Raw genomic sequence first — 25,970 nt, 5'->3', positions numbered from 1 at the left:
GCAAACACATTACAGTCAGTCCAGATTTTGCTGTCATCAATAATCAGACTAAATATTACTTACCTTAACCACTTGCAGCAAACTTGCTGTGCAGTGGTCAGACATGGAATGGGAAATTAACTAGCTAATTTCCCATTTTTCAGCTCAGGAGTGCCAAAGCCATCAGTTTTCACTATCTTGCAATCTCTGAAGTTTCACTGATCTAGTTAATTTCCAGAGCTTCTGATTATAAACCCTATTTAAAAAAAAAATCCTCTATCTTTTTTTTTTAAATCACTCATCTCAAATCCATTTTTTCCTTAACTGCACCCTTGGAAAATATTATAAGACCCCAAAATGCAGGAAGGAGCAAATAATGTGGATACCACAGAAGAAAGTAAAAAAAAAGTCAAAGGATGGTATGTAGATTTAGAAAATAATCATACAGAAAGATAGAGGGTAAAACCTAGGAAGTAAATACTTTGAATTCAAAAGTTTGTGAAACTGAGCTAGACATGAACTTAATGGCAACATGTAATCAAGATTTAAGATGTTCCAAATATAGCTGGTGATATTCTATTTAGTAGTCAAGTGATTAAAGAACAATAAAAGGTAATTTTGGAAAAATTTGAATAAATATTAAGTTTATAATCAATTTTCTTTGACTGAGTCAGAATAAACTGTCAAGGTTCCTAAGAACTTCATTCATAATTTACCAGGCTAGCCATAGTTCCTTCAGTCAAAGAAACACTGAGTATTCCTAGTGTTCTTTCACAATCCTTGATGCAGAAATAACATTCAATAAATCCTGTCCTCGCACCATTTGATGGGGAAGAAATTCCATCTACTCATCTACTATAGGCCAGGGAATCAGTTCAAATAGCATCACCAAACATGATTAGCTATTGTGAGGTCAGCATTTATCATTCATATACACAAAGCTGACCTTTAACCAACTTCAACTGCCAGTTCAAAGAACCGACAGAGACAGGTATGATAGACTGAGTGGCCCCTATTTGAATAATAAATTTTACAATTCTACAGTAATTTAGAACGTCCATTTTTTTAAAATGGCACAAGCAATTAGCTTTCTTTCATATATTAATGCATTTCCAAGGAATTCAGTTCAAGTTTTCATGGAGCTACAATTCGCTCCTTTTAAACCAAATGATTTTGCTAGCTCATTTCTCAAGAATAGAAAGTCAATAATACAATTGGACTGTATTTCTTTTAAGCTGGCCCAGTTACAAGATGAGTATTTATCTTTTGATCAGCTTCACTGACTTTTTTTTCAAAGTTATAAAGTGATTCTGAACTCTGTACTGGGCTATGAGTCTGGTAGCATATTCACTACATCCATTTTTATGTCATTCCATCTGAGAACTACTGCTGTGTTTTGGTCTCATACAAGGGAAAATACAAAAAGCATCTGATTGAAAGATAATTTAATAATACTACAAAATACAAATCCATATAATGATATCTAAAACATACCATAAGAATGGCCTCCTTAATATGCAACTCTCTCCCACTTTTAGATACTGAGGCATTTGTCAGAGGGCAAATAAAGTACACAGCATCAACAGAGAAATTGGTGCCATCTTTCTTCAAGGCACTGCTGGGACCCTAAGATCATAAGGAAGAACTTCATGTTATTTACAATTTAATGTTTATATTTCCTCTGCATCTGGATATCAAATATTTAATGGGAATAATATAGGAGTCAGAATTACACTCAAGTCTTACTGAAATATTAAGCACACAACATTCCTCCCAGTTTAGCTATAACATACTACTCAATATAGAAGGCAACTTAAATATACACATGGTATACGATATAATACAACTACCATATACTATGGATACCACATTCACAGCACAGTAAATTTTAAATTTTCCAATTCAGGCCTTAAGATTTATTTACTGTGGAGGATTTCTTAATCTGGTGGGATAACAAATTTCCTAAACAGGAGGTCATTCTGTTTGACAGGTGAGACTTGTGGCTGTGGAAACAATCTCAGGTTTTCAGGCCTCCTCTGCAGTGGTTGAAGGAGTTGACTCAGAGAGCAGGAAGTGGCTCTGACAGCTCAGAATACCATTCTTCTGGATGCATTGGCATCCCTGAGCACTGCATGGCAAGCTCCTTGATCTGCTGATCTATCACAGGCTACCAAAGTTTCAAGCAAATGTTTTCATTTCCACCACACCTAGATGACCAGCATGTAGCTCCTCCATCACTTTAGCTCTCAGCTTGGATGATCTCAAATCCCACATAAGGCAAACTCCATCAAAGGCAAATTCATCCCAGCACTAATAAAAATAGGGAAACTAGAATTCTGCAGCACATTCCAGTCACTTTGGATGGCCATGTAGACATGAAATAGTATGGGGTCTTTTCTAGTTTCCTCTTGGATCATCTCTGCCGTAATAGAGACTTTTGATTTGCATTAGGGAGAAAACAAGAGAGGAGTGTCCACTTTTGTAAATTGTTCAGGTATTTCCTTTTCCAATGGTAAACAGGACAATCTGCCAGCATTTCATCCTCTTGAATTTAGTCTTGTAATTGTTTCCCACCCCCCCCCCCCAAGAAACAAAGCCCATCTTTGCACTCCTCCTGCTGCTGTTTGTGGAACACCCTTCTATGGATTGAAAATGGACTCCAGTGGTTGATGATCAGTGACAAGAATAAACTCTCTCCCATACAAATACTTGTTGAAACATGTTACACCCCAAACCAGACTCTAGGTCAGTCTGTGCACAATTTTTCTCTACAGCCATGATGGAAAGGCTATGGGGCATTCACTTCCATCACTCATAACATGACTCTACCTAGATCATAAGGCAAGGCGTCACTGGCAAACTTCACTGGATGGCGTGACCATAATGTGTAAGTGCAGTGTCTGACATCACCATTTCCATTATTTTTTGAAAAGCCACCCCACACTGCTTTGTCCATTTCTTTCTGATCTGTAGTAATGAGTTCAAGAGGTGGAACATAGCAGCCTGGTTTGGCAGGAACCTGATTTGGTAATTGATAAATCCTAAAAAGGACCACACCTCCGACATGTCCTTTAGCCTTGGGGCATCCATCGCTACATGAATTTTCTCAACACACTTGCATAATACTTGCATATCAATGATGTGACCACAGTAATTGATGCTTGGTTTGAAGAATTCACATGCTCTGATTCATAATCTTCTAAACTTTTTAACAATGTCTTGTGATTTGAGATATTCTTTGTCATCCCTATTGGTAACAATAATGTCAGCCAGGTAACTGAGTGCATGGGTTGCCTTGTAGCACCTGGTTCATAGCTTTCTGCTAGAGTGCAGGGAGCTGCTACTCTAAAACTAACTCTGTTATAGCGATAAAGCCCTTTGTGAGTATTCATAGTGAGAAACACTTTGAACTCTTCATTCATCTCCATCTGTAAGTAGGCCTCAGCTAAATCCACTTTGCTGAAGTGTTTTTCTCCAGAAAAGATTGCAAAGATATCCTCTATCTTCGGCAGAGGGTAATGATCTGCTTTATTGTTCGGTTGATGGTGACCTTAAAATCACCACATATCCTGACAGACCCATTCTTCTTGGCAACTAAGACATGGACTCCACTCAACTTTGGGAAGAATTCCTTCAGCTCGCTGGTCACTTTATCACAGATGGTATAAGGAAGTGGACAGGCTTTGTAAAACTTGGGTGTAGAATTTTCATTATAATTATTTTATCCTTATTATGTTTGAGTTTACCAATGCCATTCTTGAACACTGCTGTGCAATCATCCAGTACTTTTCTTAACGCATTTTCAGTTGACTTTATTGCAGGGGATGTGGCATGCAAATTGTGGATGGATCTCTAATTACATTGTAGTTGACTCAGCCAATCACACCTCTACAATGCTGGCACATCTATTTTTAACCTTGTACAAGCCCAATGTGGCTTGTAGGGTGTTGTATTTCACTGTTACGGATGTCATTCACACAGGAGTTATATTTTCCAAGTTCTAGTTGAATATCTGCAGGCTTCAGTTTAGTCTCTTTAGCCAATAGGCTGGTCCTGGACTTTTTCCCACTTGGCATGATTAACTCATCATTATTTAATTATTTATGGTTTTATATTTCTATATTTCTACACTATTCTTAGTTGGTGCGGCTGTAACGAAACCCAATTTCCCTTGGGATCAATAAAGTATGTCTGTCTGTCTTTGAAATGCCGTTCAAACTGATTTTGTGAAATGACAAACAGCTAATCCAGAGTTCAACTTCATTTTAATTAATTTGCTGTTCATTCCTGGTATAAGCCATACTGCTTGTCTATTGTTAGTTTTCACATTGTAAATCTCAAGGCTACTCAGTCATTCTCATCATTTTAAGATTCTTCATCAACAACACGCAGATTAGTGTTCTTTCTGAAACTGCAACTTGACTTTTTAGCTTTTTCTCTTCCCTGGGCAGTCCATTTATTTCTGTCTCTCTGACATGCTCTTTGTATGATGCGTCCTACTTGGTTACAGATTCTGCAAGTTTCTCCTTTAAATCTGCATTTGTCTGGTGTATGTGAGCACCTGCCATAAAAGTAACACAATTTGCTTGGCTGCCATTCAATTGTGTCTCTGGCTGCTGTTTCCATTGATTCTAATTTTAACTATTCTTTTAGATATAAGTTGTGCTTCAGTTAGGACCCATTTTTGAATAGTTTATTGTAAGATTCCACAAACTAAATGATCTCTCATTGCATTATTAAGCCAATCATTGAACTGACAATGCTCAGATAACTTCTTCAATTTAGCCACGTATGATGAAGTGGACTCCCTTTACTTTTGATTCCGCTTATGAAACTTAAAGTGTTCTGCAATCAATGATGGCTTTGACGCTAAATGCCTGCATTACTTTCACAATATCAACAACACTCATTTTCGCTGATTTGGTTGGAGTAGTTAAATGTCTAAGCAAACTGTGTGCCTTTAAACCCAATGCACTCAGCAAGACTGGCACTTGCTTTTCATTGGCTATTTTATTTGCTTCAAAATACTCCTTAGTATATAATATCCTGTTATCTCTTGTGCAGTCAAACAGGTCAATCTTTCAATGTAGCCAGCCATCTCTACTTTTTTAAGTTTTATTTATAATTATAACCAGATACTGATTCCTAACCTGTGAATTTGTCTGTTTTCTTATTTTAAAAACTCTAATATCCTTCTCCTCTTGCAAAGGAAAAAAAGTGCTTTTTTAAAAATTTGAACGTCTGTGTTTCAAAAAGTAGGAAGTCATCACTAGTTCATTTTAAAATTTACTTATTGCTATTTAAGTTTTGTAACTCCAAATCATAAAACTAATTGAAAGAAAACAACACAGAGCTGGGTATGCCTCTAGATTTGTTTTACTTTAGTGGGGTGTGTACATATGACATGGTGGCATGATAATGTATGCCATTCTCATACCTATAATCCGCAACTACTTAAATAATACTTAAACAATATATTTATAGTATCACTCAAATATTACTGAAATATTAAATGCACAACATGCACTTTGGTAGAAGGAATAAAGGCATAGACTATTTTCTAAATGGAGAACAAATTCAGAAATCAGAGGTGAAAAAGTAACTAGGAATCCTCATGCAGAATTCCCTAAATGTTAACTTGCAGGTTGAGTTGGTGGTAAGGAAAGCAAAAGCAATGTTAGCATTCATTTCGCATGGACTACAATATAAAAGCAAGGATGTCATGCTGAGTCTTCACAAGGCATTGATCACACCACACTTGAGAGTATTGTGAGCAGTACTGGGCACCTTATCTAATAAAGGATGTGTAGGATTGGAAAAGGTCTAGAGGAGGTTCACGAGGACGATCTGGTGAATGAAATGGTTTGCGGATGAGGAACATTTGATGGCTCCAGGCCTCCACTTACTTGAGTTTAGAAAAATAGGGTGGATCAGACTCAATAGGCTGAATAGCCTAATTTTGCTCCTATGCCAAATGTCTAACTTTAAAAAAAGAACCATAAACTGTCAAGGTACAATTTTTGATCATTAGCTTCCATTGGTAATCCCGTAAATTATTAATATGATACTTACCTGATTATTTATAGTCTGTACTTCAGAGGTTGCAGCTTCAGCCATCAGTTCATTTTTTACTACATTTAAAATAAATGAAAAGTTCAGGCAACTGTTTCACAAAAATAAACTCAAATTTTAAATATGACAACATTAATATTAAAATTATTGTGTAAATCAGATGAAGCATTAGACTGGTCACATACTTACTAGCACTTAACTAACAAGAAGCAATGCTCTGACTTTCTCTCACAGAACATACTGTAATTCTGAAATCTATACTGCGGATGTTGGCCAGTTCACGTTGCAGTAGGCTCTTAACGCCAAGTTACTGAGCCAAAAAGCAGCAGCACCAAGTCTAAATTTGGTGGCAATGATCTTTGCTCCAAGCAATAGAGCAGTAACAGGCCAAATGAGTTCCGTGAGCCTTTTTCATTCTTTGTAAATCCCAAGTATAGAACAAAGAACTCATTTATTCATCAAGAGAAATGTTCTGAAGCATTTCCTGTTGCAGTGACCAGAACTCAACATTCTGCTCCAGCTATTGCTCATAGTTTCAAGCATGAGTTCTGAGGTATTGCATGCAACCTATTTGGTAACATTAAAATCTTATTAGTTGCTGCAACTTGGTTTACTAATTTAGTTGCTTTGATGGATGACCAATTTGTCAACTCCTTTCTCAGTAGTGTTTGCCAATTTCTTCAGAATCAAAACGCTAAACACTGGTCTATGCAGGGGTTATTGCCACAGTCCATTTCTTGATGCTCATTTTAATCCAACATATATCCCCAACTACAACTCCAGTACCATTCCTATCTACATTCACAACCTAGATAGTGGCAGAGTCCCACAGACGGGAACCATAAAATGAATGGTGATTATTATAGAACACAGAATATAGAATAGTACAGTATAAACCCTTCAATGTACTTTGTTACGCCAACCCTTTAAGCTACTCCATATCAATCTAACCCTTCCCTCCCACATAGCCCTCCAGTTTTTATTTCATCCATATGCCTTTCTAAAGAGCTTCTTAAATATTCCCAATGTATCTGCCTCTAGTGCCACTCCTGGCAGTACATTCCATGCACCTACCACTCTCTACCTCAGACATCTATTCCTCCACACATCTTAAAGTTATGCCCCCTTGTATTAGTTACTCCCGAACTGGGAAAAAAGTCTCTGGCCGTACACTATCTATGCCTCTATCAAGTCACTTTTCATCCTCCTCCTTTCTGAAAAGAAAAACCTTAGCTCACTCAACCTATCTCATTAAACACATTCTCTAATCCAGGTAGCATCCTGGTAAATCTCTCCACCTTCTCCAAAGCTTCAACATCCTTCCTATAATGAGACAATTAGAACTAAACATACTCCAAATGTGGTCTAACTAGAGCTTTATAGAGATGCAATATTATCTTGTGACTCTTGTACTCAAAAACCTGATTAATGAAGGCTAGCACATCCATATTCTTAACCACCCTTTCAACTTGCACTGCAGCTTAAGGAATCTATGGGTACAAAACTCAGATTCCTCTGTTCATTCAGACTGTTAGGAATCCTGCTATTAACCCTGTATTCTCCCTTCAAGTATTACCTTCCAAAGAGAATCACTTCACACTTTTCCAGATTGAACTCTGTCTACCACTTCTCAGCCCAGTTCTGCATCCTATCAATGTCACTATGTAGACTAAGACAACCTTCTGCACTATTGACAACACTACCTATATTGCCCTCGCTCAAGAGTTTTCCCCCCTTTTTTTAAGCTAGACAGATAGATAATGCTAGTCTCTGTATAGCTGTAGCTGAAGGCGGTTTTATTATTCACTAACACAGAGTACGCAGGGAGCCGGTGAAAAGAACAGTACTTCTCAGCGATCTTACGAAAGGTAGATTCAAATATTGATTGAAATTCCTTCAACTTTGAACATACGCCTTATCTACTAAATGAAGTGTCCAAATGATTATATAATGGCTGACCTAACTATGCAATAACAAGTAATCAACAACAGCTGTGGACTTACAGGTAGTAAGATCTAGCAATTAGAGACAAACAAACCACATCAGGAAAGACACAACACTACCAATCTTCACGTCATCTGAAAACTCCCAAATCCACCCTTTCACTTCCTCATCAAAGTAGTTTAAAAAAAATACAAAAACAGAGATCCCAGAACAGATCCCCACAGAACATCACTGGTCACTGATTTCTAGGCCAAATATGCTGTCTGCTGCCACCCTCTGCCTTCTGAGAGAAGGCACTTCTGAATCCCATGCCTCCTGACTTTCTGAATAAGCCTACCATGGTGAACCTCGTCAAATGCTTTACTTAAATGCATATACACCACTTGAACTGCTCTGCTTTCTTCAATGTTTTGTCAATTCCTCAAAGAATTCAGTCAGGCTCATGATGTACAACGCACCCTCACAAAGCCATGTTGACTCTCTCTAATCAGACTAGGCCTCCTTCAATCCTCATAAGTCCTGTCTCTAAGAATCCTCTCCAGTAGTTTGCCCACCACTGACAAAAGACTCACTAGCCTATAATTCCCAGGGTTATCCCTATTAAATTTCTTAAAAGAATACAATGTGCCACCCTCCGATTCTCTGCAATACTCCTGTGGCCAGTTAGAACACAAAGATCACTGCCAAAGTCACAACAATCTCTTCCCCCACTTCTGCAGTAACCTGGAGTATATCCTGTCTGGCCCTAGGGACTCATCTATCTTAGTAATTTTCTGAAGTCCCAACACTTTCTACACTGACTTCACATTTGTAAAGGTCCTTTTTGCTGGTGAATACTGAAGCAAAGTATTCAGTAAGGACCTCCCCTACCTCTTCTGACTCCAGGTACATTTACCCTTTTATCCTACTCTCACTCTAGTTATCCTCCTGTCTTTATATAGGTGTAGAATGCTTTTGGATTTTCCTTAATCTTACTTGCAAGGCCTTCTCATGCACCATCCTCACCATCACTTTGGTCAACAAAGGTTAGCAACAAATCTGCTTCCTGAGAAGATCAGATCAGAGCGAGTGAGACACACCACCCCAAACCACTCTAACCAATTTTTACAGGAGCACTACGGAAGGTGTTCTGACTTTCTGCATCCCATCTGGTACGGGAACTGCAAGGCATCTGACCGTAAGTCTTGACAAAGGGTTGCAAGGTTACTAAGAGGTTCATCGAGATCTAACATACAGAGATATTGACAGTGGTGCTAGAAGGTTTGTGAACCCTCTAGAATTTTCTTTATTTCTGCATAAATGAGCTAAAATGTGATCAGATCATTTTTCTCAAAAAAATAAATGAACAGTATCATTCTTTTTATGTTATCTATTTAATTGGGTTCACTTCATCTAGTTTCAGGTGAAGATCTGATCACATTTTAGATCATATTTATGCAGAAATATAGAAGGTTCTAAAGGGTTCACAAATTTCTAGTACCACTAGAAAGGTCTACTACACAGGGCCCTTGGCATTGTCATTACCCCTCCCAACCTGCCAACAATCTTCTTGACTCCCTACCATCAGGCAGGAGGTACTGTAACACAAGGACAAGAACTGTTAAGATGGGAAATGTCTTCCTCCAGGGCATAAGACTACTCCCTATCACTACCCAGGTCTCATCACGTATCAAGCGCCAGGAGCATTATATTGTTTTCTTTTTAAATTGTGTCACAATGCACCTTATTATTTGTTCTTTTACTAGTGGTAATATTACTTTACACGTTATGTGAGTTACCTGTAATGTTTTGTGTACCTTAGACCAGGGGAACATTGTTTCACTTGGCAGCATTCAGGTGTACGGTTGAATGACAATGAACTGAACTTGAACTACAATGAAGTCCATTCTTTAGCTCCTTCCTGGCGACCTTGTAATTCTCAAGATCCTTGCCTTCAAAATGTTAAGTATGTTTCTTTCTTTCTCTTGATTAGATGTTCCACATCTCATCAAACACACTTCGTTCACCCTACTACCCTTTTTCTGTCTCAATGGGACAAACCTATCCAGAACCCCGTGGAAGTGCTCCCCACTGAATAAGCAGTGGAGCACCCTTTCAAACAGATTCATTCAGCTCTGTTGTCACAAGGATCATTACAAAAAATCTTTCCTACCAAATGCAATAAGCATATACAACAGTTCATCTCTGTGCAACAGGAGAACAGACACCATAGTACAATAGTCTGTTTTATTATTTTGTACATTGGTAACTTATTGTGTATATTACTCTGTACTTTGTTAGTTAAGTCTGCACACTGCTAAGGGTGTATTAAAAGTTCATGCTGTAACAAAAGAATTTCCCCTCCCAGGATCAATAAAGTACATTATTATTAAACAACCTAAGTTCCTGCCAAATAACATCATAATTTTCCCTCCCCTAATTAAATACTTCACAATACTGTCTGCTCCTATCCCTGTCCAAGGCTATATTAAAGGTCAGGGAGTTGCAGTCAAGGTCTCTAAAGTGCTCACTCATCAAAAGATCTGACACCTAACTGGTTAATTGCCTGGTACTAGATCCAGTATGGCCTCTCCTTTACTTGGCCTTTGTCAGGAATCAACTAACAAATTCCTCCTCATCTAAACCTTTTGCACTGAGGAAGTGACAATCATTATTAGAGAAGTTGAACATCCCCACTATTTTTGCATCTTCCCAAACTCTGCCTCCTGACCTGCACCAGAATGTCTCTGTTGCTAAGCAGGTTGAGGGGATGGTGGTCTATAGAATACTCCCAATAGAGTGATTGCTCCCTTCCTATTTCTTACATCCCCACAAAATGACTCAGTTGATAATTCCTCCAGAACATCCTCCCTTTCTGTAGCTGTGATACTACCCCTGATTAGTAATGCCACTCCCCAATTTCTTTTACCATCATCTAAACCACAGAACATCCAGCAGCCATTCTTGCTCTTGGGACAACCAAGTCCCTGTAATGGCTGCAATGTCACAGTTCCATGTACTGACCTATGCTCTACGTTCACTGCCATTGTTCCTGATATTTTTTGCCTTAAAATAGATACATTTCAACCCATACAACTAACTGCCATTATGCTCTTTCCACTATCTATCCTAACTTTACATCAACTGTCCCATCATTAGACCCGTCACTCTGGTCTGGTTCCTGTCCCCCTGGCAAACTAGCTTAAAATCTTCCTATACTGTAGAACATCTCCCTGCCAGGATATTGGTGCCCTTCGAGTTAGTTGTAACCCATCTCTTTAGTGCAGGTCACACCTTCTCCAAAAGAGATCCCAATGATCCACAAATCTGAAACCATGCCCTTTACATCAATTCTTCAGCCACATTCATCTGCCAAATCATCCCATTCTCACTCTCTCTGCATCCAGACGATATCATCCTCAAAGTCCTGATTTTCAGCTTCCTACCAAGCTCCCTATATTCTCTCTTCAGGGCCTCAACTTTTCCTATCTACAATGTGTTGTAAAAGTACTCAGCCCACAAACCTATGTTAACATAAATGATTATTCCAACCAGGGATTTTGATCAATTTAATTGAGAGCCCAAAAATCAGGAAAATTGTAAACTAAAAAAATCAAAAACTGAAATGTTCAATAGTATTCATTCCACTTTGCTCAGTACTCAGTTGAACCACCTCTCGTAGCTATTAGCCAGAAGTCCTTTTCAATAAGTCTCTATTAGCTTTGCACAACATGATGGAACAAGATTTGCCAATTCCTCCTTGCAAAATTGTTCTCAAGTGTCAAGTTAGTTGAGAAGTGGTGGCAGACAGCAATCCTGAGGTCTTGCCAGCAATGTATGATTGGGTAAGGTCAGGACTCTGGGCCATGCAAGGACATCAATTTCCTTCATTTGAAGTCACTCCGTGGTTGCTGTGGCAGTATGCTTTGGGTTGTTGTTCTGCTGAAAGATGAACTTCCTCCCCAGTTTAAACTTTCTGGCAGAGGCTAGTAGGTTTTTAATCTCTGTATTTAGCAATGTTCATCTCCCCATTAATACTGACTAGACTTCCAATCCCTGCTGCTGTAAAGCATCCTCATAGCATGATATCTACCTCCACCATACGTTACAGTAGGGACAGGGTTACCAGGCTGATGCACAGTATGAGATTTATGCCACATGTGCTGCTTAGTGTTGAGGCCAAAAAGTTCCACTTTAGTCTCATCTGACCACAATATATCTTCCCACATCTTTACAATATCTTCTAAGTGATATTTTGCAAAGTCTTTCTGGGTAAGGATACGTTTTTTTTCCTGAAGCTAGGGCTTCTTCCTTGCCATTCTTCCATAAATACCTTTTCTTGTATTTATTCTTGTTATAAATACCTATTCTTGTGAGCTGCAGCCACTGACTGCTGCAGCTCACTCAGAGTGGCTTTGGTGTCACAGTAGCCTCTCTCAAGTGCCATTCTTCTCCAGCGACTAAGTTTAGAGGGGCAGCGTGACCTAGGCAACTTGCTTGTGGTTTCACATTTTTCCCCTTTTTCCACAATGGGCTGCACTGAGCTCAGAGGTACATTCAGTACCACTGAGATGGTTTTGTACCCTTCCCTAGATTTGTGCTTCTCCATTATCATTTCTCTGACGTGTCTTGAATGCTCTTTTGTCTTCATTTTCATTTGGTCTGTTGAAAATCTACCATATTATTGGACCTTACAGAGAATTTATTATTATGAATTCATTGAAAACAGGTGATCCCCCAATTTCCTACATCAACAAATTGGTTGAGTTGGTAAGGTAATGTACAGTATTGTGGCTGAGGAAAGTAAGCATAGTAATTATAAAGGGGATGAATACAGGAAATGGGCGGTGTTGCCTGTCTGCAGCCACCAAGACAAGAGACATCAGAGTCTCTGCGCTTCACCGGGGTGGGGGGGGGGGGGGGGGGGAGTTGATGCCCCTCCCCCCCACTGTTCGCTCAGCAGAACAATAGAGTCAGGGTCTGAAATATAAATACTTGGTAGTTTATTATTCTTAGAATAGTTTCAGGTTTACTTCCACTTAAAATTCAGTGCGCATGTGTTGCTGTCACTGGGCAAAAAATTGCACAGCACACGACTTTCGCACACACTGCTCATTGCAAATTAGACAGAACATTGCCAATATGTACGATGATATTTGGTTGCTCACCCTCCCCCTTAAGAATGCTGTGGACCTGATCCAAGACATCCCTGACCCTGGTTCCTGGGAGGCAACATGCCATCTGGGAACCTCTTTCACAGCCCAAAATCTCCTGTCTGTTCCACTAGCAATTTAACACTACTACTGCTGCTCTCCTCTTCTCTCTACTCCCCCTCACTTCCTCCTGAGCCACACAGACAAACTCAATGCCAGAGACCTGGTCACTAAGGCATTCCCCTAGTATGCCTTGAATTTTCTTACTGTTATTTTATAGTTTTGAATGATATCATATTAAAAGTTCTTTGTTAATAAATTAATCCTGAAATCAAACAATACTTCTGAGAGATCATATTGAAAATAAACCACTACCACCCTCAATTCTGATGGGCACATGAATTGCAATCACATGGTGGGAAAGAGGATAAAAGTACATATATTTCTACGTTTGCAAAATTCTTAATTAATTAAATTTTCTCTTAGCAGCCACTAAAAGTTGCACCTGATAGTATTTTCCCCAGTGAGATTGTGAAAAAATTTACTAAAGGCATTGCAAGCTCAAACCTATATAATCTTGCTGCTATGATGCATTCAAGAAGGAATGTCACAGCTCAGGAAAGGATATCCTTTTCTAAATCCTTGCACAATCCTTTACTAACCTTAAAAATGAAAAGTCAAACACAACATATTTTTATTCCTCTTCTGTGAACACCTACCCTCACTCTTTAAGCTGCTCAGTCCAGAGGTGGGTCTTCCTTTATGCTGTTTAACCTCCAGTCTAGATAAAGCCGCAGCTGCTGCCATCTGTGATTCCTCGGCTGGCGGTCTGCGAGACTTCTCCTGAACATTGGGTTTGATTTCAGTGGGTTTCCTAGACAGCCACAGAAATAGATTATCTCATAATTTTGAGTCAGGATCTGTGCCAACAAGACTCTGCTTTCAGGAATAAAAAATGTAAAGTATATGTAATATGTGTTTATCAGAATATAACTATTTGTAGCAAGACAATTTTCTAAACCGAGCATGGATTTGCTTTGAAGGGAACAGAATTAGTTATCTTACCCTTCCAAGATTAATCACACTTAGCTACATTTTTCACATGTCTCTTGAAACCTTTCATTAGTTTTTTCATATAAATCTAGAAACAGGGAGTCAATGACTATTTCAATAATGCTGCAATATTAATGTCCCTCAGTACAAGATGCCCATATTCCTTCAGGACTGCCTGTGTCCCATTTATTATGCATCTATCATTAGACTGTACATGGAAAAGTTCTCAACTTATAGAAACATACAAAACCTACAGCACAATACAGGCCCTTCCGCCCACAAAGTTGTGCCAAACATGTCCCTACCTTAGAAATTACTAGGCTTACCCAGCCCTCTATTTTTCTAAGCTCCATGTACCTTTCCAAAAGTCTCTTAAAAAACCCTATCATATCTGCCTCTACCACTGTCACCAGCAGCCCATTCCATGCACTCGCCACTCTACCTAAAAAACTTACCAGACATCTCCTCTGTACCTACTTCCAAGCACCTTAAAACTGTGCCCTCTCATGGCAACCATTTCAGCCCTGGGAAAAAGCATCTGACTATCCACATGATCAATGCCTCTCATCATCTTATACATCTCTTCAGGTCACCTCTCATCCTCTGTCGCTCCAAGGAGAAAAGGTCAAGTTCACTCAACCTATTCCCATAAGGCAGGCAACATCCTTGTAAATCTCCTCTGCACCTTTTTTATAGTTTCCACATCCTTCCTGTAGTGAGGCGACCAGAAATGAGCACAGTACTCCAACTGGGGTCTGACCAGTGTCCTATATAGCTGTAACATTACCTCTCGACTTCTAAATTCAATGCCACGATTGATGAAGGCCAATACACCATATGCCTTCTTAACCACAGAGTCAACTTGTGCAGCTGCTTTGAGTGTCCTATGAGCTCAGACCCCGAGATCCCTTTGATCATTCCCACTCCCAAGAGTCTTACCATTAATACTGTATTCTGCCATCATATTTGACCTACCAAAATGAACCACTTCACACTTATCTGGGTTGAACTCCATCTGCCACTTCTCAGCCTAAGTTTGCATCCTATCAATGTCCTGCTATAACCTCTCACTGCCCTCCACACTATCCATAACACCTCCAACCTTAGTGTCATCAGCAAGCTTGCTAACCCATCCCTCCACTTCCTCATCTAGGTCATTTATAAAAATCACAAAGAGTAAGGGTCCCAGAACAGATCGCTGAGACACACCACTGGTCACTGACCTCCATGCAGAATATGACCCATCTACAACCACTCTTTGCCTTCTTTGGGAAGCCAATTCTGGATCCACACAGCAAGGTCCCCTTGAATCCCATGCTTCCATACTTACTCAATAAGCTTTATCAAATGCCTTGCTGAAATCCATACACACAACTTATTTTCTTAGGCCTAATTTATCATTTATTAAAATGAAGCCACATCTACATGTTATTAAAAATCCTTTCATAATGAATAATCTTCCTTGATTCAGTCTGTCAATTAGATGATTGGACTATTTTTTTCTTCCGAAGAAATCTGTTATAGTTTCCTTTGCTTTCCTTTATGCAACAAATAAGCTTTTTGTATGCCTCTACCCAGCAAAGATAGTATTGTAGCGGTGTGCCACACGCAGCACTAAAATTACGACACGGAGTCGGTAACTGCAGTCGAAGGAAAAAACTTTATTCGAAATCTTCAGCCTCACTTTTAAGCCTCCCTCAACCTGCCCCCCATGGTGCAGAGGCGCCAAAGCTCTGTGCTCGCAAACCCCCGTAGGCTATCTAATTGTGAGTCGGTTCGGATGTGCCAGGAAATGGGTCGCCACATAACCCCCCCCCAGAACCGGCGATACACCCCCCAATGTCCACAGTCTAGGCCAAAAGCTGCTTGGGAGGTCGGCCTCTGTGCCGAGGTGCCGGAAACTCGGCCAGTTGCGCCAGGTCCACATGGGCCGGTTTGAGGCGGTCCACTGTGAAAACCTCCTCTTTCCCCCCCAACGTCCAGCACGAACGTGGACCCGTTGTTCCGGAGCACCATAAACGGCCCCTCGTATGGCCGCTGCAGCGGTGGTCGATGCCCACCCCTTCGTACAAACACAAACTTACAGTTCTGTAGGTCTTTGGGTACACAGGTCGGGTGCCGCCCGTGCTGTGAAGTGGGTATGGGGGCCAGGTTACCGAGCTTCTAGCGTAGTCTGCCCAGGACTGCTGCAGGATCTTCCTCTTGCCCCCTTGGGGCTGGAAGGAACTCCCCGGGGACGACCAGGGGCGCGCCGTATACCAACTCGGCCGACGAGGCGTGCAGGTCGTCCTTGGGCGCTGTGCGGATGCCGAGTAGGAACCAGGGAAGCTCGTCCGCCCAGTTGGCTCCTCGCAGGCGGGCCATGAGGGCCGACTTCAGGTGACGGTGGAAACGCTCCACTAGCCCGTTTGACTGTGGGTGGTAGGCAGTGGTGTGGTGCAGCTGAGTCCCCAAAAGGCTGGCCATAGCTGACCACAGGCTGGAGGTGAACTGGGCGCCTCTGTCGGAGGTAATGTGGGCTGGTACACCAAAGCGAGATATCCAGGTGGCGATCAGGGCTCGGGCGCAAGATTCGGAGGTGGTGTCGGTGAGCGGGACCGCCTCTGGCCATCTTGTGAACCGGTCCACAATAGTCAGGAGGTGCCGCGCACCGCGCGACGCTGGCAGGGGGCCCACAATATCCACATGAAAGTGGTCGAAACGCCGGTGGGCGGGATGGAACTGCTGCGGTGGGGCTTTGGTGTGCCGCTGCACCTTGGCCGTCTGGCAGTGCATGCACGTTTTGGCCCATTCACTGACCTGTTTGCGGAGTCCGTGCCAAACGAACCTGCTGGAAACCATCCGGACAGTTGTCCGGATGGAGGGATGCGCCAAGTTATGAATGGAGTCGAAAACGCGGCGCCGCCAGGCTGTCGGGATGACGGGACGGGGCTGGCCGGTGGCGACGTCACAGAGTAGGGTCCTCTCACCCGGGCCCACGGGGAGGTCCTGGAGCTGCAAACCGGAGACTGCGGTCCTGTAACTCGGAATCTCCTCATCCGCCTGCTGCGCCTCTGCCAGTGCCTCAAAGTCTACCCCTTGGGAAAGGGCATAAACGGTAGGGCGAGAGAGCGCATCCGCCACGACATTGTCCTTACCCGAGACGTGCCGGACATCCGTCGTGTATTCAGAGATGTAGGACAGGTGGCGTTGCTGGCGGGACGACCAGGGGTCGGACGCTTTCGTAAACGCAAAGGTAAGCGGTTTGTGGTCCGTGAACGCGGTGAAGGGCCGACCTTCTAGGAAGTACCTGAAATGCCGGATTGCCAGGTAGAGCGCCAACAGTTCCCGGTCAAAAGCACTGTATTTGAGCTCGGGTGGTCGCAGGTGTTTTCTGAAAAACTCCAGGGGTTGCCAGCGACCTGCGATGAGTTGCTCCAGCACCCCACCGACTGCCGTGTTTGATGCGTCCACTGTGAGGGTGGTAGGGGCGTCCATTCTGGGATGTACTAGCATTGCAGCGTTCGCCAAAGCTTCCTTCATTTGAACGAAAGCGGCGGCGGACTCCTCGTCCCAGGTAATGTCCTTGCTCAGACCCGACATCAGGGCGAACAGGGGGCGCATGATCCGGGCAGCTGAAGGGAGGAAGCGGCGGTAGAAATTGACCATACCTACGAATTCCTGAAGGCCTTTGATCGTGGTGGGTCGGGGAAAGAGGCGGACTGCATCTACCTTAGCGGGCAGAGGGGTTGCCCCGACTTTAGTAATCCTGTGGCCCAGGAAGTCAATGGTATCGAGTCCGAACTGGCATTTGGCGGGGTTGATTGTAAGACCGTACTCACTCAGTCGGGCGCAGAGTTGACGGAGGTGGGATAGATGCTCCTGACGACTGCTGCTGGCTATGAGGATGTCATCCAAATAGATGAACGCGAAGTCCAGGTCCCGTCCCACCGCGTCCATTAACCGCTGGAACGACTGTGCGACATTCTTCAGGCCGAACGGCATGCGGAGGAACTCGAAAAGGCCAAACGGGGTGATGAGAGCCGTTTTGGGGACGTCGTCAGGATGCATCGGGATTTGATGGTACCCTCGGACGCGGTCTACCTTGGAGAAGATCCGTGCGCCGTGCAGGTTTGCTGCAAAGTCCTGAATGTGCGGCACAGGGTAGTGGTCCGGTGTGGTAGCCTCGTTCAGCCTGCGTTAGTCGCCGCATGGTCTCCAGCCCCCCGTCGCTTTGGGCACCATGTGCAGGGGGGAGGCCCATGGGCTGTCGGACCGCCGGATGATCCCCAATTCCTCCATCCTCTGGAACTCCTCCTTCGCCAGTCGGAGCTTGTCCGGGGGAAGCCGCCGAGCGCGGGCGTGGAGGGGTGGTCCCTGGGTCGGGATGTGGTGCTGTACGCCATGCCTGGGCATGGCCGCTGTGAACTGCGGTGCCAGAACCGATGGGAAATCCGCCAGGACCCTGGTGAAGTCATTGTCGGACAGCGTGATGGAGCCGAGGTGAGGGGCTGGCAACTGGGCTGCACCCAGGGAGAACGTCCAGTCTCAGTCTCTTCCTGGGCAGGTCCACCAGTAGGCTGTGAGCCCGCAAAAAATCCGCACCCAGAAGCGGTTGGGCTACGGCGGCCAGTGTGAAGTCCCACGTGAACTGGCTGGAGCCGAACTGTAGCTGCACCTGACGGGTGCCATAGGTCCTTACTGTGCTGCCATTCACGGCCCTCAGGGGGGGACCCAGTGCCCTGCTGTGGGTGTCGTAACTCGTCGGGGGTAAAACGCTGATCTCAGCCCCAGTATCGACCAAAAACCGGCGTCCCGACCTTCTATCCCACACATACAGGAGGCTATCCCGATGGCCAGCCACCGTAGCCATCAGCGGCGGCTGGCCCTGGCATTTCCCGGGAACTTGCAGGGCGGGCGACAACGGCGGGCTTCTGCGCCCCACCGCTGGTGGTAGAAGCACCAGTGTTCATTGGGCCGGGGGTTGGCGGGCTCTGCGGCCGGGCCTGGACTGGTTTGCTGCCGGGAGCGTGGCTGGGAGATCTGTGCGATGGACGCCCCGCTCACCTTTTTGGCGTTCCACAGCAAGTCCGCCCAGGCTGCCACCTTCCGGGGGTCACTGAAATCCGCGTCAGACAGCAGCAGGCGTATGTCCTCGGGCAGCTGCTCCAGGAATGCCTGCTCAAACATGAGGCAGGGTGTGTGTCCGTCGGCGAGAGACAACATCTCATTCATTAGAGCCGATGGAGGTCTGTCGTCCAAGCCATCCAGGTGCAGTAAACGGGCAGCCCGCTCGCGCCGTGAGAGTCCGAAAGTCCTGAGGAGCAGGGCTTTGAATTCTGTGTACTTGCCGTCTGCCGGGGGCGACTGTACGAACTCCGCGACCTGGGCCGCTGTGTCCTGGTCGAGGGAGCTCACCACGTAGTAGTAGCGGGTGTCTTCTGAGGTGATCTGGCGAACGTGGAATTGGGCTTCGGCTTGCTGGAACCATAGGTTCGGGCGCTGTGTCCAGAAACCCGGCAGTTTCAACGAAACCGCATGAACAGAGGCAGCGTCGGTCATTTCTGGTCCAAAAATCGTTTGGACTGTCGGGGTCACCAATTGTAGCGGTGTGCTACATGCAGCGCTAAAATTACGACACGGAGTCGGTAACTGCAGTCGAAGGAAAAAACTTTATTCGAAATCTTCAGCCTCACTTTTAAGCCTCCCTCAACCTGCCCCCCATGGCGCAGAGGCTCCAAAGCTCTGTGCTCGCAAACCCCCGTAGGCTATCTAATTGTGAGTCGGTTCGGATGTGCCAGGAAATGGGTCGCCACAGTATCATCCTTCACAAAGACAACTGCTTATTGAATTTTAAACAAGATCAGAGCACAGAAAAATCACCACTAATTTGTAAACTGTCTGCTAATTTAATCCTGTCTACATACCTACTACCCATTTTAAAGCCGGCATTTAGGGCAGCAATGAAATTCCTCCATCTCTGCCAGTGTTCAGGGCTTCCTTCATCGTGTCAATAGCTCAGATTTCACTATAGTCTGTCATGCAAGTCCCAGTTGGAGACTCAGGAATACCATCACATTCAGATGTAGAAGGATTCTTCATTTTGTCTCCGTAACAGCTTTGGTTTAATCAGTTAGGGTTGTTAACCCTGAGCTGAATTCCTGAACCTGCAGGACTGGTAAACCACTCTAAGTGTGGCCTCTACCCTTTGACCTGTTTGGCATGGGTAACCCTACCATGAGCCAAAGCATAAAACCCTGACTCCAGCCAACATAGCTCTCTGGGTCATTGAAGCACACAAGCCTCCAAACCCCTACCACTAGGTTATGTTCCTCTTGGAGATAATTTAATCCAATAACACAAACAAACTGCAGCTAAATTCTGTGAATAGTTTCAGTGCTGAAAAATTGCAGATCCATTTATAAGCAACTTTCTGTAGCATTGTTCTACTTCTCAGATGCTGTAGTGATTCCTTACTCCTGAACTGTTTATGTTGTATGTGATTCATCAAGCTATGCAGAAAAATTGTTGCAAAGAAAACAGAGGAAAGACAATGATGAATGTAAATGAAGATGACAGTGGGATTACAAAGTGTGTATCTGTGACATGGGTTCAAACCCAACATAGATTTATAGTGTGAAAGCGTCCTCAGTCCAACAGTTTCAGCTTTTCTAAAATGCAAAGTGAAAAATGTCAATATCTACTATAAGAAATGCCTTGTGAGACTGAGGCACACAGTGCCGCCAGCAGTGAAGGATTTCACTCTGCAACAGGTTATTGTATTTTTGACTTGGAGTGCATGTTTACGTCACTGGATGTTTGATGTGAAAAGAGATCCACATGTAACATTGACATTCTTCACTCCAAAGAGTATAGTGTTTAAAAAGCACACACACACACTCACCTCTCCATGAACACTACACTATACACAGTATTAAAAAAAGGTAGTTGCATCCAACTGATTTCAGTCTATCATGTTTATGACATCATGTTTAAGCCATATTTTAGTGAGATCACTGCTGTGCTCCCAGCTGGGTATTATTCCTGTGTGGACAAGTAATTTCACCATTGAACTCCATTCCCGTTAGCTGAGGCAATCAGAATGATCTACAATCACGTTTTATGAATCAGAGCGTATAATCTACCAGTGGCTTCTACTTTCAGCATCAACGCAAGATGAAAACTTATTGACAAATATGAGAAAATCTGCAGATGCTGGAAATCCAAACCAACACACCCAAAATGCTGGAGGAACTTCTCCCTTCCCTTTCCAGTCATGAAGAAGGGTCTTGGCCTGAAACGCTGACTGTTTACACTTTTTATCATAGATGCTGCCTGACCTGCTGAGTTTCTCCAGCATTTTACGTGTGGTGCTTTGGAAACCTGGTCTGTAAGACAAATCCAATCACTCATTTACTATTGATATATATGGATCCACAGTTCCTAATAAAACTTAGGACCATATCAACCAGCTCTGGTATTGGGACACAACAGACACCAATTCTGGTTTGGAAAATCAACTTTCTTCAAGCTCAGATAGGAGGGGAAAAGCATGAATGAAAAAAAACTTGACATTCCTTGCAAACTAGACCAGGGCCCGTGCAGATACCTGTAACACTGACTGCAACATTGGAAATCAGCAAACTGAGTAGAAATTGAGATTGGATCTGGAATATTTGAGGTGTTAATTGTACAATAGCCTTGGCAAATTGGATAATTCATCCAACATAAACTTCAAGAAAAAATATATTTATAAAGAAATAGGGCAAATTAAGTAAAATAAGATGCATTAAATAATGAAAACACATATAGTCACATGACAAATTATGTCTCAGCAAGACAAGGGGTCAAAGAATTTAATCACTACCCAGCAACACCTACCAGAAGTATACCAAAGATGATAAAAAGATTCTGACTGTATACGTATACCTTGGGGTTACCCAGTCTAATTATGCTCACTGGCAGGCTGGTACGTTCCCCTCTGTTGAATCGCGCTACTAAGTTTACAAAACAGTATTAGCCTGGATTTCACAGACTAAGGAATTGATAACCAACTGTTTGTCACCATAATGCTAAATATTTTACAGTAACTCTTCAATACATCTAGACGTGGAAATCTATAAGTTAGTATCAGCCGTTTCTGTCAGTTAGCAAGCTATTTTAACACAGGATTTTTTTATTATCCGAGTGTCGAAGTCAGAACTTTGGCTAAATGTCTGACCGTTATGTACTCAGATCACATCTAAGAGGTGCAGAGATATTCCTGTCAATGTACAGGGACGGTGTGGCCGGACAAGCCTCAGGAAAATGCCTGATGCATGAGAACAAAAACTTTCAGATATCACTTTAAACCAAATTATATTAAAACCTTTAACTTGAGGTGATAATAAACCTGATTCTGATTTTTTATCTATATTACACACACACCTACACCTATATGGCTAGGCATAATGCAGATCTAACCTGGTCCCAACATATCAATGTAGTTTATAAAGAAGGCAAGACAGCAGCTATACTTTGTTTGGAGTTTGAAGAGATTTGTCATGTCAACAAACACACTCAAAAACTTCTGTAATTGTTCTGTGGAGGACATTCTAACAGGCTGCATCACTGTCTGGTATGGAGGGGCTACTGCACAGGACCAAAAGAAGCTGCAGAAGATTGTAAATCTAGTCAGCTCCATCTTGGGTATTAGACTACAAAGTACCCAGGCTATCTTTAGGAAGCAGTGTCTCAGAAAGGCAGTATCCATTATTAAGGACCTCCAGCACTCAGGGAGTGCCTTTTTCCCCACTGTTACCATCAGGTAGGAGGTACAGAAACCTGAAGGCACACACTCAGCGATTCAGGATCAGCTTCTTCCCCTCTGCCATCCGATTCCTAAATGGACATTGAATCTTTGGACACTACTTCACTTTTTTTCAAAAAAACAGCATTTCTGTTTTTGCACATTTTTAAAACTCTATTCAATATATGTAATTGATTTACTTGTTTATTTATTTTTTTTCTCTGTTAAATTATGTATTGCATTGAACTGCTGCTGCTAAGTTAACAGATTTCATGTCACATGCCAGTGATAATAAACCTGATTCTGATGCAGTTGAGCAAAGTTTCCATGCTTTACAACCCTATGACATAACTAATAATAGGCAATGCTGAAAATTCCCAACAGATCAGGCAACACTGGCAAAACATCAGCAACATTCACTAAATTTGCTCTGATGAATTGTCATCCACTTGAAAATTGTCTTTTTTTCTGGAATTGCTACTTGACAAGCTGAGCAGTTCCAAAAGGTTCTGTTTAATTTTTTTCCAGCATACCATACTTGTGTCGTACATTCACCACCTACTTAATTCACAGCTCCACTGACAGCTTAATGAAGATTGAACTTCATTATTAAAAATAAAGAGCCTGTATATTTTTTCTACAAACATCAAATAACATGTCAAAATAATTTATTTTTAATTTTTAGGAAGTACTTAACCTTACTCTGCATTAGTCACTGATTTTGTAAGTGTACTGATGATTAAACTTCAAATGTACTTCACTAACTGAAGTCACAAGATACCATGAAGCCATGAAACCTGCTGTATATATCCTTCCTCACTGCAATGGGGCAAAATAAACCAGTGCCCTGGTATGTTCCCAACACCTCTTGGTTGATTTAGGTCTTTACATCTAAATTGATCTAACATTTTTTTCCAAGCAGCCTGATGCCACAGGTACTAACAATGAGCCTATGGCTTACAAAACAGCTAGATCATTCAAATAATTTCATGTGAAAATGGGCATACAGTTGAAATAATCCAAGCAAAATATATAATAATCAAAATAATCAGTTAAAAATCATCAGCATCGCTTTAAAGTTGTGGAAATCCACTCCCACCTACTCTGTTAAGTATAGATATACAATTAAAAACGAACAGACTTCTAAAGCAGAATGGGAAGAGGCCCTTTGAGCCAACTGGTCCAATGCCAACCTTACAGAAGCAAAGTCTGAAAGACACATCAGGAAGGGTGTGAAAAGCTTATGCAAAGAGTCACATTTCAAGTAGGGCCTGAAAGGAAGTGGAGAGGAGAGATCAGCAGTTTAAGATTTTTTTTAATTGCTTAACGAAGCCTGCCGAATAAGCCAGAACCTCACCAAACAATACAGTGCAAGACCCCACAGAAATGTTGCCAGACGGGGCACTGCTTGACAGACGGAAGTACTGTAGTGTACTCTCAACAGAGCGAGAGCGGCAGTTTGTAGGACGGGAGACAATACGGTGAAATGGGGTTTAAAGACCAGCGAATCCTGTGAGAGCGGCGAAATGGTGCAGAACATTGAACACGTTCTGCGCAACTGCCCACTCTCATCTGATTGAGCTGACACTGACCTGCTCAATATCAACCAAACAACACTGGAGTGGCTGGCTATCTGGTGTGACAAGCTATGATGATGATGTATGTAAACACTATGGAACATTTCACATAAATTGGAAATAAATCTTCACAGGCAACTGATCTAAAATGGCCACCGTTCTTTAAGCCTATCCTTGTAACTTTTGCCTTTTCTCCGATGAAGCAGTGAATCAATTATTTCCTCCAACCTCTAAATACTGTGTAGCGTCACTAGTGCACAAAGTGTCTGACAGCAAATCGAGTACAATTTCACTCAACTGGCACATACTTAACATATCGAGACACATCATGAGAGAACTATTGATACAGACTAAAAGAATCAGACAGGTAAACAAAAAATTAGCAGTTTGGTTTTACAGACGGGGGGGATGATCTTATAATAATGAAAATATAAAATGGAAGTCTTTTTCAGAAACAAGTTAATATCTAAACAAAAGGAAATAAAGCTGTTGAATTTGTCATGCAATTTATGTTAAGCTCAGGTTATGTTAACTTGTATGTGTTTACGTCTTTAATGAACTGTGCTACTACAAAAAGCTAATACTGTACTCATGGCATCTATACCCTGGGTACACATGCCCATGACAATAAACTTTCTTAAACACTAATAGGTGAACGTTTGCGGAGGCAGTAAAGAACACATAGAGAGAAAATCTTCACCAGCCTTTAACTTTCAGAAACCCTCAGTGCTTTAGAATGTAAACGGACACTGGAGAGGATTGAGAGACAGAGACGTGGAAACATCTACATTCCTTGTATTTATGCGAAGCAAAATTCACATATTCTCACAAACGCTTATCCTACAGCCCACCGTGGTCATCAGGATAAATACAAAAGGGATAATATGGCAAACCGAAGAATTAGTTGACAAACGCCAAAGTGCAGGCTCTTCTCTAAAGGATATCTAATTCTGCATCACAACACCATACTCCAACCTGCTCTCCATTCAACTCATCCACCAACCCTCATCCATTTCCGCACATCTTCCTCACCTCGTATCCTCGGTCAGGACATGCCCCGACCCCAGACTTTTAAACTTTAAATCCCGCTTCAAGTCATCGAAAAATTTCTTCATCTTCGCACCAGGCCCAGACCGGATTGTGTTCCGTCATCAGAATTCCCCCCGTACCGGATACGCGCGAACCGGAAGTGCTCCGTATCAATGTAACACCCATAGGGTTGCTACGACAACGTTGCTCCAGTCGGCAACATTGTAGATTCGTTGTCGTGGCAACGTGTCCTGAAGGGTCTCGCCCCGAAACATAGACTGTTCATTAATTCCCATAACATTCCCTCGACCCTAGTTAGTGGTCATTTAACTGCATGTAATACGTATTGCCAGACCACTCGGTGAAATAGCTGTGAATCACATCAGTCACAATCCGTATGGATTTCTGAGCAATTGG

General features: G+C 42.6%; 1 protein-coding gene across 2 annotated transcripts in view; it reads right to left on the bottom strand.

The window, feature by feature from the left end:
• Window positions 1–25,696, bottom strand: part of ubxn6 (UBX domain protein 6) — a 60,248-nt gene extending 34,552 nt beyond the window's left edge. Inside the window, exons 1-4 of one of the 2 annotated variants that reach the window (XM_059991599.1) lie at window positions 25,557–25,696; window positions 13,847–14,001; window positions 6,052–6,110; window positions 1,474–1,605 (exon numbers count right to left, since the gene is read on the bottom strand). In XM_059991599.1, the coding sequence (XP_059847582.1) occupies window positions 1,474–1,605; window positions 6,052–6,110; window positions 13,847–14,001; window positions 25,557–25,639 (429 nt within the window). In that variant the 5' untranslated portion in view covers window positions 25,640–25,696. The remainder of the gene's footprint in view (window positions 1–1,473; window positions 1,606–6,051; window positions 6,111–13,846; window positions 14,002–25,556) is intronic. The other variant, XM_059991600.1, reaches the window with a different exon arrangement.
• Window positions 25,697–25,970: the final 274 nt, after the last annotated feature.

Source organism: Hypanus sabinus, chromosome 16, assembly GCF_030144855.1.
Source record: "Hypanus sabinus isolate sHypSab1 chromosome 16, sHypSab1.hap1, whole genome shotgun sequence".
NCBI classification, from domain to species: domain Eukaryota; kingdom Metazoa; phylum Chordata; class Chondrichthyes; order Myliobatiformes; family Dasyatidae; genus Hypanus; species Hypanus sabinus.
This window is presented reverse-complemented; position numbering and strand designations above follow the sequence as displayed.